The sequence below is a fragment of the Tachypleus tridentatus genome, chromosome 10 (assembly GCF_004210375.1).
Source record: "Tachypleus tridentatus isolate NWPU-2018 chromosome 10, ASM421037v1, whole genome shotgun sequence".
In the NCBI taxonomy this organism is placed as follows: Eukaryota; Metazoa; Arthropoda; class Merostomata; order Xiphosura; family Limulidae; genus Tachypleus; species Tachypleus tridentatus.
The window spans coordinates 87,386,692-87,403,183 of record NC_134834.1 but is presented as its reverse complement, the minus strand read 5'-3'; the positions used below and the strand labels follow the sequence as shown (position 1 = coordinate 87,403,183).

Genomic DNA, 16,492 nt, shown 5'->3' with positions numbered 1-16,492 from the left:
CAACTCCAAGAGTGAAGGAAAACACTTGCACACTCTAGAGGAAAAATCTCTCTCCACCATTCTAGGGACTGGTATCTGGATGTGGTAAGGACTCCCTAGCTCCACTAGCAGAATATGGGAAGGTAATGTACACTGGGGAGTCATGGAAAGCACTGCTCCGGAAACAGTACAATGGGTGAACCAAGTTTCTTAAATGTTTAAAAGCACACCAACCCCAATTTATTCAATCTAATGATCAGCAGGATCCCCTTTAGCTTCACTCATGATAGTCCATGACTGGCAGTCCAGACTAATAATAGTAATACCACCTATTGAGCTCTTAGATAGTCTAATGGAACTTTCACTACTACAATATCTGTTGCAACTGGCAGATCCCAATGAATAAAGAATTAAGTTCTATCACCTCGAAAGGTATTAATACAAAACACAACACCCGAGTTCTAACAGAACATAATGATTAGTGTCCAACTATTTATAGAGGTGAGAAACAACTGTCAAAAGCATTAGTGAGAAGGATTTATTCCTTTCCCTGGCTGTCAAAATTTTCAAAAGAAAGAACCTATCAGTGTATACTTGGACCAATGCAGAGTGATAAGACAGTCTTGTGCACATGTAGTGCAAATAATACTAACCTACAACATTTACAAGATCAGGTCAGCAGAAATAAAAAATACCCATTATGGGAAGGATGATACATGTTATAGGAGGCTAAAGGCTCAAATGCATGTTGAAACAAAGCATGTAATACAACCCTAATATCATAGCTGAGTATTTGAAAAGGCCATTTGAGAAGAACTCCAAATGATTGAAGAAGGCCAGATAGCACTATGGAATCAAATTTTCAGACATTTAAATAATGAAAAGTAGTATATAAAGCTACTCTATGTAAAGCCATAGTAGATGAAACTAGACTTCAGTCAAAAATCTTGCTCAAAAAATGAGATATGGTGAGCATGTTTGAAAGAAGTGGGTTCAATATCCTCATGAGAAACCAGTGCTTATAAGTGTAATATTTTTGTTGATAAATGGTCATTGCGAGTCTATGGACAGACACGTACAAAGCAACTTTAAATGCTAAACTCTTGTGCTGTACAAAAGACTGCATAACTTCCATATGTGAAGTTTGAGCTTCTGAAAGTTCAGGTGTAGAATGTTGGATCATGGTTGTCTAAACAGAGATAACCAAAAAGGAAGAAGCAGAGGTGCATATAAAGCATCCAAAAGGTACTGTAGAAGAAAAAGCCATGGTTGGGCTGGTCAATTTGAGGCTAACAACAACTTTCAAGTAAACCATCAAATCATATCCAGAACTCTGGGTAATAGATGAATTGGGGGAAGACAAAGGTGCAATCCCATTCAGTATTGACTGAATGCATCTATTGCCAAAGTATTTGGATAAGGTAGCAGGGACCAAAAAACACCTATAGCTGAGTTTCAATAAGTGGTAAATGTGTCACTCATCAGTTAGTAATTGAGAACAAATTCATCAGAAAACCTCAGAATGAAAGAAATTGATTGGGTCGAGGCAAATGATCTGCTATGAAACTCATCACCTCTGGAATATGGCAAGCCATGAATCTAATATGATGGAAGACAGCCCAGGAGAGAAATATCCAAAGCTTGAAAATGAAGGTCTCAAGAAAGCATGGGCCCATGATGAGAAATTTAAGAGACCACTGTAGAATTGATAGAATTAATAATGACAATATTCCTCTGCAACAGATCCAGATCTCAACCATTGCTTGTTTGATAGCAAAAAGTACTAAATTATAATTCCTGATCCACTGGTCATTCAGTGACCACTGAAAGGACTGTGTATGTGCTCGTCAAAAGTAAATCAGTGATTTGAGGGTTGCTTACGTCCCTTAGAAAGATAGAACTATCCAAGTTAGTGAAAATCTGACTGTCTTGTTCCATATCCTGGAGGGGGCTGGCTGAACCTGGCTTAAAACATATTGAAAAAGACACCCAGATAGATAATATTTTAAGACAGCAGAAAATGTATTTCTCGGCTTTGAAAAGAAAGCCAATCTTACTGGTTTCTGAAAGGAAAATTTAAGCGGGTTTTTCTGCCAACTGGTGAAATGGTGCCAGAAGTAACCAGTTGTCCAGACAATGGCATGTGCACAGGCCCAAAATATGAAGGTAACAAGAAAAACTACTACAGTTCTGCAGAAGACATATGGAGCACAAGCTAGGTCAAAGGGTAAATCCATAAACTGCCAAACCTGACTCCTGTGCACAAAACATAGATAATGGCAGGATTACTTTGTTATGAGAATGTGGAGAAATGTATCAGCAACATTGAACTTGAACATCAAGAGACATGGTGAAGAATGCCAATGCAGGCTGAGAAACAACTCTATTGTGAACCTGGAATGATCTAAGAATTGATTGAGAAAAAAAGAACAATGATCAGCTGCCAATTTTCCTATTTGCTTGGACACAACAATTAAACAGGAACAAAATCACAAAAGAATGGGATAAATTCTCACTATGACCCTATTAACCAATAACTCTCCAAGAGCCTTGGAATAAAGATTCACACTACAATGACCTGTTGAGGGAAAGAGAATACCACAAGTTGGGAGGATAATGCAGTGAAAGAAGTTAACAGAAAAATCATCCCTGATGCCAGAACCTGAGTATCCATGGTTCTGTTGTGAAGAAATTCCAGGTGCCTTTCAGTTGTTGTAATCTCACTCCCACAGACCCCACCAACCTAGAGTAGTCACAAACACCATTGGCAACAGTCTGCCCAAGTAGAAAAGACTTGAAACTAAGAATGGAGTCTATAGAGAGAGGAACAGAAGCCAGGTCAGAATACATAAAGAGTGGTTGTACCATGACTTCCAGCAGGAGCCAAAGAAAGTGTAGAGGCCAACAACAAGAAGGAAAAAAGCAAATGGGCATAATTCTAATGGCTCTGGGATGCCTGGAAGCATCAAAAGTGAAAAAAAGAAGCCTCATGTAACTAACAGAGGACTACAGTGGATAGACAAACTCCCTTCAACAGGGTATCTTCAAGTCAATACATCCTATCAACATAGAGGCTAGGAAACCAAAGAAAAGAGTAGAAGCTGATAATCTTACAAAAGGTATAAGTTAGTAAAAGACCCAATTCATCCTCAAATTGGTGTGTTGGCCACTGATATCCCTGGGGAGGAGAGAGTAAAATATCTTGGAACAAGAGTGAGGAACAAACAAATCTGAGAAACTATGACCTTTTTAAAGTGATAACATGGTCCAGTCTGGAACTCCACATATCCAAAAGAGGATTTGGTCTGTGGAATTGAAATATATATTGAAAAAGTGGTGGTAAGTCAAAGCATGCTATTCAGACAAACAAATAGTAATACAGCAGCAAATCTCCCAGTATAAATAGCAATATCAGATGAAAGAGAAATATTGAGCACTCACTCTTTGACCTTTCAGCCATCAAGGAAGAAATAGAATCAAAGGCAACTGGAGAAAGCTGCCAAACTTCACAAATCTGAAGAAATAACACAAGAAATGGTTGATCCAAAAACTGGCCTAGTAAACAAGACATCCGAAAAAGTCTTTTCCAAACTATCCTGGATCCTTTAAAAAAAAAAAAAAAAAAGCTTCAGGACCACCTGGACCAAATAAATGTATATCTCACAACAAATAAGATCATGGACAGCATTAACTAAGTGGCCCTCTCTGGAAAGACTGGAGAGATGTTAGACAGCATAGGTGTGACACAGGATGGCTGAATAACTTTTGAGCCAGAACAATAACCCATGAATTCATGGTTAAAAACAGCATTTTACAATTTTTTCTAATAATAATTATTGAATATGACATACAAAAACCACCAGGCAAGATGAAAATTGCAACCAAATTCAATAATTATTGCAAAACTTGTTGAACTGCTTTGTTGAGAAAACACGATAAAATTATCTGAATGAAGTGCTTATATACAAAACCAGGATAGAGAGTACATCAATTGAGGTGGAGAGTATAGTACCACGGGCAACCGAGTGAAGTATAAAAGACTAGAAAATGAGAAAAAATCAGACCAATATTTAAATGGGCAAAGTTGAAACCCAGAAGTTCAAGGACTACCTGTAAGCATATAAATGGTAATTATATTTTGGGAAATTAGATGTTGACCAGTTGATTTAAAAATGATAGAAATTTTGTACATGTTTAAAAAGAGTTTACAAGGTAATGAAAAAATAAATTTTATAGAACACAAATCACAAGGAAGCATATATATTAACAAAACAACTGTTTATAAGTTACATATCAAGTTTTATGTAAGTTGGAGTTGTACTATAACAGTTTGACATTTTAGCATTAATTTTGATGAAACAGTGGAAAAATTCAAATGGATAAATAAAACCCTGTAAATTAGTACAATAAAATTTCAAAAGTAACTACCACAAAACAAATACTTTTCAAATTAGAATTATACACAGCAAACAGTATATTTAATTATAATTAATCTTTCATCCATTTAAGTTTCAAAATATGATATACATAACCAAAATGACTTGTGCACAGATCATCTGCTAGGACAAACAAAAATATAACATTAACTACTAAAATATTATACACATTTAAGTAAATACCAACCTTAAAATATCCAGCTTCTGCTACAAATAGAATTTCAAATTCTTGGCCAGGGGAAAAAGGGAAGTATGGTCCATGGCTTTCTTCTACTCCCCACTGCTGTGACTGGATGGAATTGCGAACAACACGTGAAGGAGAAGAAAATACTGGGCTAAAGTGTAGTGCTACATCATCTCGTGGATTTACATTAGGGCCACACTGAAAGTTTATTGCAAAGCTGAAAATAAAACAAGGTATATTTTTAAACTTTCACATGTCACAACAGTGAAAAATATAATTTTTGTTTTCATACTAATCTCTCTTGAATTATATATCTAATCATTCATATACATGAAAGGAACCTTAAATACATTTGCATATGAAAGCTAAAAAAATGCATAAAGAAAAATGTAAGAAATGTAATTTAAATAAACATGGATTAAAACCTATATATAGGTCACTCAGCTGAACATTTTGTAACTATTATTCTGTTCACCTTGCATCAATTTTTAATCACCTGTTTGTATTTTTGGTGCCAAAGAAGTGTCTATCCAGAAGGTCAAGCATGATAAGAATAAAGGAGTAAGTCTTCAGGACCAATGAACTCAAATCTAGCATCAAATGTTTTGCTTCTGGTTCCCCTTGAGATCCAAGGAGTGCTATGTTTGAAGCTGTGTTCGTATCCCCACTTACAAGGTAGCAGAATGAAATGTGACACACAAGCTCAGCTCAGATACAATAGCAGGTGTTCAAATATAGTTGTCTTTAAATTCCAAATTTATATAGAAAAGTTACAGCACAAACCAATTAAAAACATTAATAAGATACAATTAAAGCTTGTACATGTTATAATTTTACTGTGTTGAAAATGTATTTCTGTAAAGTGTTTACTTCCCTCACTAGACTGGCTATTCTCATTCAATGCTTCTCTCTATATGCAAAATGTTTCTTCATGCATACCATAAATCTTTTGCTCACCTTATTGGAACTGCAAGATTTCAACATGTCTTTCATGCAAACCACCATGTATCACCTCCTCACCAACAGAAGTATGACATGTTCATAATTCAAGTAACGCCTCTACATTTTCCCTCAGTGGACTCGGCAAATAGCCCGATATGGCTTTGCTTTCTGAAAACACAGACACATGCATTTCTCTACCAAACTATCAGTTTGAAGTTTGGTGGAATACATCAGCACCAGAATGGGGGGAAGAGGAAAAGTGATTGGAGGCAAGTACCTATTGAAAGAACACTTTCAGAATAAGGAAATTATAACTTCCAAGACAGTACACTTCCATTCTCTCACAAAATTAGCTAATATCCCATACTGATATAAAAGCAGGATTAGTGTGAGAGAATGACAGAAGTACCCACCAAAATCATCCAATGATACCTTTGGAAGTGAGAGATTTAGATCCAAAGATCAGTTGAAGGAAACTGCATCACTTCTGAGCCAGGTATACTCTTTGCCCAACTGAGAAAAGTGGACAACATGGGCAGAAAATGAAAGGGGCAGATCCAAGTGGGAGAGAATGTGTCAGGAAAGATACCCTAGCCATAGAAATATAATGTAACACAATATAACAATGATAAAGGTGATTAAACAAAGGATGTACTCCTAGGTGTAATGTGGCTAAAGTACAGTGACCATACTAGGTAGCTCAAATACATCCAGAATCTGCCCATAGGGTACCAACATTTGGGTAAGAGTAGGATGAGGATCATAGTTTTCACCTCAAACCAAAGAACCAGGGTATGGAGAACCACTCTGATTTTTATGTATGACATGAGAATTAGCTATGAACTATCAGTCTGGGAGATAAGTTAGGTTAAATTTGTCAGAGAAATTTACTTCTACAACAATAGTGCAAGCCAACAGCTAGTGATTCTATGTTTTCCAAATAAGGTATACTATAATATTTATTTATTGTTACTTTCATTAATAATATTAGTTATACTATTTAACAAATCTAGTGTTATGTCTTTTTAATGTTTTGTGATGATAGTACAATATATGTACAAGTATGATTTGGTTAAAAGATACATCTTTACTTACTAACGAGCTGTTGGATGTGGCACACCATGCACCCTTACCAGTCGACCCGAAAACATCCCACCAGCTATAGCCCCTACATAGGGAATTATCTGCACAGAAAAAAAACAAAAAACATGCATAAGTTTCAAAACAATTCTGTTTTCAATACAAAATGGCTTATAAGATTTTATTTCTAGTCTACATACATATAACCCTGTAACTGTGAAAAAGAAAATTGAACTTTCCCAATGATTATGCACAAATTACAGGCTTTACTGACAAAACAATACTAGTATTGTCCTTGGCATACCTTGATCCTAAACAGGTAAATAAATGCTTACATGCTTTTGAGTACTAATATTCTGTTTGTAAAACTTTGAAGAGTTATTTTTTCCAGTTTGATTTTGAAACTATTTACCATAACTTTTCAAAACTTTTCTAAATAGGCTGTTCAACACATTAATGGATATCTGTGAAAACACATAACAATGCATGTATATTACTTCTGAATCACTCTGAATGACAGTCTTGTATTTTTGTATGTTCTATCAGTGATCAACTCTATCTATGAATGAGGGTCCTTAATACTCATAGTTTTTCACTTTTCTTGCATCTATGTACAATTATTGATATATTTAACTTACCCACACAATGATTATATAGAAGGTTGTATATATTTTGTGAACCAACTTTGTGATCCTTCTCTAAACCATCACTACTGAATTTCAAGATTGTGACCAGCAACATAATACACTGGAGTTCAAACTCTTTGTCTAACAATATGAGAAGTAGCAGTTCCTACTGTAATTTTAATATGATTAGGTAAAATAAATTTTAAATATTTAATCATGTTTTATGTAACTTCATGTTCTGGCAAAAAATAAAAGGTATTAAGATTTCAAATCAGACTGGCAAGATAGAGGTGTTAGGTTAAAAACATGCTTTACTTATTAAAACGTTATTACTGCATGTACTCAATCTTTTATTTATAAATTTGTTAATTCTCTGAGAAGTGTATAATACTTTTAGTGTGAATAATATTACAAACTACCTTTTACTTTTATTTCTTTTTTCCTTATTCATTACTATTGTTACCATTTCCTGATTTTGAATTTAACATTATTTTTTGCATCTGAAAATTAAGTTATTTACAGAATCCTGACCAGACATTCTCTCATTAAAGTTTCATATTTTGTAAAATCTGTGTGCAATAAACTCCCAAATTTCTCATACCTAGAAGTAATAATGTTCTTTGATATATTACAAATACTCCAGTTTTCCACAAAAATAATTGTCTTTCATGGATTCCTCAAACTTCAATTTAAGTCATGATAAGGTAACTACCATTTTCTTACCAATAGTTTAATTTATTTATATTGTCATGAATGATTTGCTAGTCATTTAGATCTTGCATTACTTTCATAATATTTGCCACTAGTAACATACAATACATGAACTGCTCCAATCATGTCATTCATAAATATCACATGTTCCAACATTACAAGATTCTATCCAGCCTAGGACATCATGATATAGGAGCTTTTTTTAATATGTGAATCAATTTTATAGCTTTTTCTTTAAACTAACATTTTCACACTGTAATATCGGTGTCTTTTGTGCAGAATGTAACTTTTAAGGTCATTATTACCACCACTTACAGATTGAACATAAAATACAAATAACAGTTAATGTCATTATACTTAATACATATTATAAACAGTGTAATGTCATCATTCAAAAATGTATTATATATTTCATGTAATGTTTCACAAGTTATGTTATCACACAAACAATGACAGAAAATTTTCTGAGTAAGACATTCTATTTATCTACACTACATCTATAATTATATTTGCACTGAAACAAATACATTAACAATAGCAATGAAATAGTGAATGTCAATAGAAAAATATCTTTTGTTTTTCATTCACAATAACCTATACTTTGTTCTATAAATTTAAAAGTGGATAAAACTCTGAATATTACTTTTAATAAGTTTACTTCACTTTGTTTAACACAATGGAACATGAGGGGCATAAAAATCATACCTTGTTTCCTCCTATATTTACATTATCATAGAAACTTACAGAACTGATGATCAGTGCATTTGAAAGAAAGACACTAAGCATGATTGATAAGCTACAAATCTGAGCAAATGGTTAATAATTTGAATAAATACTGAAGTGAATATTAGCTTAAGTACAAGTTAAACTCAACATCTTAATAATCATTTATAATTTATATACCTGCATAAACTTGTGCATTTAAAGTTAAACTGTATCACATATTGTCCAAAACTCCGATTCCAAGACTTGTTAAACTTTACAATATTACAATATTATTGTATTATTAGAAAAAAAGTTATTCTAAAAATAAGAAGTAACAGCTTTAGAAAGGAAAATCGGTAATTACAACAAAAGTGGCAAACTGAGTTTCGTTAAAAATACAGCGGTATTACTATTATCAAACTATACGTACAATAAAACGAACTTCATTATTGCTATCACCAGTGTTTATAACTTATAAATAAACGTTAATATTTACCAAATGTAAATACGACTGCCCATCCCATTAACATATCAGAACATTACATTATTTACATTAACGCAGTAACAACATAACATTATTCTTTACAGTTTAATGGTTTAAATTTTCCCTTTTAGTTTTGTTAATAGTTGTAAATTGTTCAGGGTTAGTCGGTCATCAAACACGTTAATTTATTACCATATTAGAAATTTAATTATCAGTCTGCTTTAGTGTTTAACCTTTCAATAACTTATAACGAAATCATTCTAAATATGTTACATTAAGTGAATTACTAATGAATTTTTGACATACTGGATTATGAACAGGTACTTCCATCCTAGATGAAAAATGAAATCTCAGTTGTAGCAAAACACTATAATCAAATTTCACCAAACAATTCAAAATAGTTTCTCCTTAAATAAAATGCCAAAACGTAACAATTTCCAATATTACTATTGCTGCAAGCCCTCTACACGAAACTGGGACATACATGCAAGATATTTTAAGCTTTTGAAAAATACTGGTACCAGTATAAGGATCCTTATATTTCAAGTTTGCTTTAACCACACACAAATAAACCTCATAAATATTGTTATATCAAAAAATAATAATAATACATAATCATTAACTGATCAGCGCTGAAGATATAAAATAAGTTTTAGGAGTTGGAAAATGATTTTATGTTTGTTTGTTGATAAGCGCTAAGTTACGTAAAGAACTATCTCTGCTCTACCCACCAGGAATATCGAAACCCGATTTCTAGCAGTATAAATCTGTAGTCGTGCCACTATGCCACCGAGAGGAGGGAGGATAATAAAGCGGAATTATTATAATAAAGATTATGGAATAAACACTGTACCGTCCACGTTTTATTAAGTGTATTTATACGAGTCGAGTGCCTTAACCACCTGGCCATGCCGAGCCAAGAATATTCAGTTAACGAAACAGAGCGTTCTAATCTTTAGACGTAGAAATTTAAGAGAAATGTATTGAAATGGTTGCCAACTTGCTATTTTTAATTTCATTCTAAGTACATAGCGTTCTCTGATCACACGTTAATATTAATTTAAATACGACAAATGCATCACATACCTGCTAATCATACAAGTCAATATTTTACATTGTATATTGAAAATAACCAAAATTTTCTAGTTTTGATTTTCTTATTTTGTGTATGTCATAAATCATGCAAATAGTGAATAGCTTGAAATCCTGGTTCAAATTGTTCTCATATTTTTTGCTTATGAACCACCTGAACTAGAAATGTTTTTACCTTGTTGGCTAACAATGGGATTTAAACTCTTGCTACTGAGTTTCTTTCATAATTATGGGCCCGGCATGGCCAGGGTTGCGGGTTTGAATCCCTGTCACATCAAACATGTTCGCCCTTTCAGCCATGGGAGCATTATAATGTACGGTCAATCCCACTATTCGTTGGTAAAAGAGTAGCCAGTCAAGAGTTGGCAGTGGGTGATAATGACTAGTTGCCTTCCCTCTAGTCTTACACTGCTAAATTAGGGACGGCTAATGCGGATAGCCTTCGTGTAGCTTTGCGCGAAATTCAAAACAAACCAAACCATAATTAAGTAACCTTTACACGAACTGCTTGAAGAGCACCTGCAGGTCACAGGATTAAGAATTGCTGTCGTCCAGGAGCTTCAAAAATAGTAAATTTCTTAAATAAATAAAATAAATTTATTGTCTAGATCTTCAACATAAGTTTTTTTTTGCATTGTTGTTGTTTCTTGTTATGTATTTTGAAGCGGATAACATCTTTAAAATTTGATAAAATTAACTTTTTTCATCTAATTTACAAACTTCTTTATTTTACATGTTTTTAATAAATTGATATTTCAAAAGAAGAAGAATAAAATAAACAAAGATCCATAAATGTACAAATTAATAGACAGTATAATAACAATGATACCGTTTATCTCTGATTAGATAGATTTTCCTTGGCTATAGAGCTGTATATATTTTAATTTTCCATAAATTAATAAATAAAATATCTTTAATCAGTCATATTCAGGTAAAGTTTTTTAAACTTTCGTGTAGGCACTCTGCTTTTGCCACCATTCTTGTGAACAGAATGTAACTAGAATTACAAATTACAACGGTGACTACTCCATAAAGCTTATAGATGTTTGGCCATGCTTGTATACCATCACTCCTCTTAAAGTTTTATTCGTACTCAAGTGAAGGAAAAGTGTAGAAACTTGTACTAACTGGGAGGTAATCTCCCCATGAATATAAATAGCAGAAAGGGTTGATAATGTATGTATACGTACGTTAAAAGATCAAACAGGACTTATCACAGATTTTTTATGTTAATTGTGCCATGTACCACCTATATTAGCTCCACGTATCATAGTTTGAGAATTCTTGAACTAGATGTATTACTGCCACAAAGATCTCTGATTATATACGTTGTTGTAAAAAATAATTTTTTTAAGAAAAATAAAATTTGCATTTGTTAAACGTCTTGAATATATTTTAAGAATAATAAAAAACCCAAGCCTTATATACATTTCCAGCTCTTTACTGAGTCAAAAGTCTGTTAAACATCTTCATAAAACACAAATACATTACTTTCGAATCTTCTTATATATAAACAACTTTATTTTTATAGGCCCTTCAGTGGCTCAGTGATAAATCTGTGGACTCTAAAACTTGTGTTTCGATTTATGTAGTGTGTGCCTAACAAACAAAACTCCACGTAAGCGGTGCTATTTTTTTAACTATCTAAATATAAGTTTATTTAAAAGTTATAAAATACATGCAATATTTTTTACTTCAATGGAAACCAAAACAAGGTGGCGTTCATGATATTCAACTCCAGCTTTGAGATGTTATTTACAGATGAAGAAGTTTATGTTTTTATTATAAAATGTTAGTATTTTTTAAATTATTTGTTGCAAATAATTAAACATTAAGTCCGCTAAATATTCGCAAGTTAGTTTATTTCCTCCTTTAACGATATTAAAAGTTTCAATACTGTTGTTACTTGCAAAGTAAATTTTCAGTTACCATAACTGTACTATACAACTTAAAAAACCAAAAACAAACTTGTAAATTGTGCAGCATGGCGCTTAGCTCTCGAGTAGCTTTGTGCGAAATTCAAAAACAAACAAACAAATAAATAAACAATTTAATCATTACTAGGTTTTGATTCTTAATAATTAGTATCGAGTCATTGTGTATTTTAAATTAATCAGTTCCAGAAGTTTATTACTAAATATGAGCTCTACTACTGAAAAAAAGTTCAAAAAATGTTAAAATACATTTCTGTAACAAAAACTGTTTTACGATTAATTACAACATTTTGCTTCACAGAACGCAATATTTAAAATTTATGTTTGAAAGTGTTGGAACACGTTTTTACATCAAATTAGAACCTTCTAGCAAAGTGTACCCCTCAGTGACACAATGATACGTCTGCAGACTTACAAAATTATAAACCGGGTTTCAATACCCGTGGTGGGCAGAGAACAGATAACTCATCGTGTAGCTTTGTGCTTACTTGCAAACAAGCCAACAATTCTAAAAAAAAAAAAAAAAAAAAAGCGTTCTCCAAGTAAGAAATAAATGACAGCTTTAAGAATATATACTTGCCTGTGTGGAATTAAGAATGGGCTATCTGTGCTCTGCCCACTACGAGTATCAAAATTGTCCGCATACACACCGCCGTTCAATTGGAGGGAGGAGAATACAATGGTATGTATATATCCATTTAACATCACAACGTAATACAATAAAAATGTTATTACACTCATTTTTAACAATCATTGAATCATTCATAATACATATAATACCCCCACACACACACACATTCACACATAAATGTAATTTTAGAATAACAAGAGACCAATTGATTAATTTAGGTCGATCCATTCACTAAATAAAACTTTAGAATAAAAATATAGTTCTTAAAGCCAATATTTATGTTTCAAATATTTATCAAGTGTATTAATTGCATCTGAAGACAACCCGCTTTTGATGCTAGAAACTGCGCACAGCACAGATAATTTAATATGTAAATTTGTATTTAACTATAAGCAAATAAATTAATAAACAAACTGAAGGCATTCTAGTTTAGAGGCTAATCACTGTCAGAAAAATAGACTCATTCAGTCAACTGTATTACGCACGTATACTATTTCTATATGTAAAGCACTATCGCCTGAAAATAGATTCCTTGTGACTTTTTCGATAATGTTCTGAACCAATCGGAGGCTAGGAAACAAACTGTCGTCATCTAATTTCTGGAGCACATTGCTTATAGTTTGTAATACTACGACTAGGTTTTTGTATTAATTCAGGAAGTTAAACGAAATAAGGCTTGAATCAGAGTTACTATGGAAGTTTGATGTGCAGAGTACAGTGGTAATATAAATATGCATTAAAATATTTATTTTATTTCCAAGTTTCTGATATTACTAAAGTAGGAGTTAGAAGTAGTGAATGTTTTTGTGGAGACAGAATAAGTTAACAAAAGCATGATAAATTAAATAAGAAGTTATCTTTTGTGGGCTAGGCGTCATTACTCATAGTCATACTGAACTAATACTACCACCATTTACTTATTACTTTTAGTAATCCTAATAATATATCTTATAGAAATATTAGTATTATTAATAGTTATAAATAGTACTAGTAATGTTATTATTACGGCTAGTATTACATTAGCTTTCACCAGTTTCGGTTTGAAAAAAAGGGGTTACTGAGGTGTTTTTACTCATCTGCATATTTAATTGTTTTATATTTCTAGCGCCTTGAAGTGAAATCGTGGCCATAATTTATGATTTACCTACCTAAGTTTCAAAAATAATAATTCTAGCAACGTTTTTAATGCTGGAAAAAGGAAATGCTTAATTAAATTATGATTATGATTATACTCTAAACGACAAGTTATTAGCACTGCTAATTATGTACTGCAACGGGACACAATTAACAAACTTGCATAGTTTTAACTTTTCATATTTTCTTCACTTAACATTGATTACTTTTTAATATTAAAGAAGACGTCTTATATTACATTTATGCTTTAGAAGCTTTTAGAAGTATTTGGTTAAGTTTCTTTTACTGGTTTTTAGAAAAAACTTAAATCATTTCTGAACAATTATCTGTGAGTATGAAATTTTTTTTTGTTTTTATTTTCTCATCTTACTTGTTTAATTTTTAGGTCTTATGTTGAAATGATTATTTGTATTTAAAAATTAATTCTGTATACTGTCTTTTAGCACAACCAGGCCACCTAGTTACCACTGAATTTCCAAGTATCATCACATGTGAACTGTGGCTGTTGTTTTTTAGGAATGGAACAGCTGTTTAATCCAGTGGGATGTTATACTATCTGTTGCAATCTGATCTTGTATTAATTTTACAGTAAAATACATTATCAAATAGTATTTCCATCAGTGGATTATCTCGCAATATTATGCAGATGTGAAACTGATTAGACTTCCAACACAAAATAATAGTTATAAAATTATCTCTTCCCTTGGTGTTTGCTATTAATTACTAAACACTATCATTTTCTTCAGAGTAGAAGCCCTAATAGTCAAAATAGTTACAGATAATTATGATGTAATTTAAATAAATATCACACTCATCCAATTGCAAGCACAATACAACCAACAGTCTTGGTATGGGATTGAACATTTAAAGCAATGACAAAGTAACAAGTTTACTTTTAAATACCATAGTATCATGAAACAGCAGCTTGTGTTACATTTTCAGTATGTATGGCTGTGTCTACTTGCTGATCTTGAAATATCTGAATCTGTTTGAATATCTGGAAATAAATATTTGAAACTGATATCAAACCAAAATTACTTTTTGTTCTATCCCTGGTTACCTTTGTGTTTAACAGTTGTATTATCATTGTTATGCACTTATATATGTCCAGTAATTAGGTTTAGGCACAAATAAATGGTTGTAGTGCGAGTTAAACGAGTAGATGATCAAAGTTGGTGGTTGGTGTTGTATTTTAGTAAAAGGTGAGGGTTATGATAAAATAAAATTGATAGTAAACATTTTGGAAGAAATATTTGCAAATTGTTCTGTTGGTTATCATTACATCTCTGATATCTGCATGTTAGTAAATAATACTGTAAAATTCTGGATATAGAAAGTTAGGGTAATTGTGGTAACAAAATTGTTTCATAGCCCAGCTTTACATTGCTAATTTGAGCTACATGATACACTCAGGTTAAACCAGGAAATAAATAGCCAAACTGCAACTTGTTTGATTGGTTGTCAAGGCAATTAATACTTAGAATAGTAGTTTGAGATCATGCATCTGACTTCTGCCATGCAGTTTAGCTTGCAGTATGATTGGAAATACTGTACCCATGGGGTTTATCCTTGGAAGTAATAATAAAATAAAGTATAATAACTGCAAATGTTTTTCTACACTCCTCATAAATATTTTAGTATAATTGGGGATCATCTAAACTCTGTTGATCCAGGTGTTTGTGGCCTACATACACAAGTTTATACCCAAATTAATCATTGTGATTTTTTGACAAAAGAGTTAAAATAGAAGTATTACTTGTAATTAAAATGAGTTGGATTTGATGTAGAACACATATAAATATTAATAGGATATATTAATAGTACAGTGGTAATGTATAAATATTAGTAGGATATATTAACGGTAGAGTGGTAATGTACAAATATTAGTAGGATATATTAATAGTACAGTGGTAATGTATAAATATTAGTAGGATATATTAACGGTAGAGTGGTAATGTACAAATATTAGTAGGATATATTAACGGTACAGTGGTAATGTACAAATATTAGTAGGATATATTAATGGTACAGTGGTAATGTACATATGCATTAAAATATTTAATTTACTTACATTTTTCTGATATTGCTAGAGTAGAAGTTATAAGTAGTGAATGTTTTTATGGAGACTTGAGAGAACTGACTAGGTAACAAAAGCATGATAATTCAGTAAAGTTTATTTTGTGAGGCTAATAATATATATTAAATTAATACTGATAAAATTAAGTAAACAAAATCAAAAGGAAGAACTGTGTTAAAAAACAGCAAATCCAAACATTTCACTAATTACTTAAGTTTGTTATAACCTAAAAACAAGCCACAAGAAAAATAAATTAATAAATAAACAAAAAACAATGCACTAATTGAAAAGATCTTGGGGATATAAAATGTACCCTAAATTTTGAAGTGACTGTAGAAGTAGGACCCGCATGATTATTATTATTACAATTATTGAACTATTCTTTAACAAATATAAGAATTTATTAAATGCATATAAAGAAATAAAATTAGAGATGTTTTATTAAAAATTTCTAAACTATTTTCAGTTATGAATAAG

The 16,492-nt window shown here is 32.0% G+C and overlaps 2 protein-coding genes across 4 annotated transcripts in view; one reads left to right on the top strand and one right to left on the bottom strand.

Moving 5' to 3' along the window:
* The window catches only part of LOC143229811 (galectin-7-like), a 33,891-nt gene extending 24,222 nt beyond the window's left edge, over positions 1-9,669 (bottom strand). The window contains exons 1-3 of one of the 3 annotated variants that reach the window (XM_076462606.1): positions 9,454-9,669; positions 6,637-6,725; positions 4,603-4,816 (exon numbers count right to left, since the gene is read on the bottom strand). In XM_076462606.1, coding sequence (XP_076318721.1) covers positions 4,603-4,816; positions 6,637-6,725; positions 9,454-9,477 — 327 coding nt within the window. In that variant the 5' untranslated portion in view covers positions 9,478-9,669. The remainder of the gene's footprint in view (positions 1-4,602; positions 4,817-6,636; positions 6,726-9,453) is intronic. The other 2 variants (XM_076462607.1, XM_076462608.1) reach the window with 2 other exon arrangements.
* A 3,698-nt stretch (positions 9,670-13,367) lies between these two features.
* Positions 13,368-16,492, top strand: part of LOC143229809 (L-asparaginase-like) — a 54,442-nt gene continuing 51,317 nt past the window's right edge. Inside the window, exon 1 of the mRNA XM_076462605.1 lies at positions 13,368-13,524. The gene's annotated coding sequence lies outside the window, so the exon portion shown is untranslated. The remainder of the gene's footprint in view (positions 13,525-16,492) is intronic.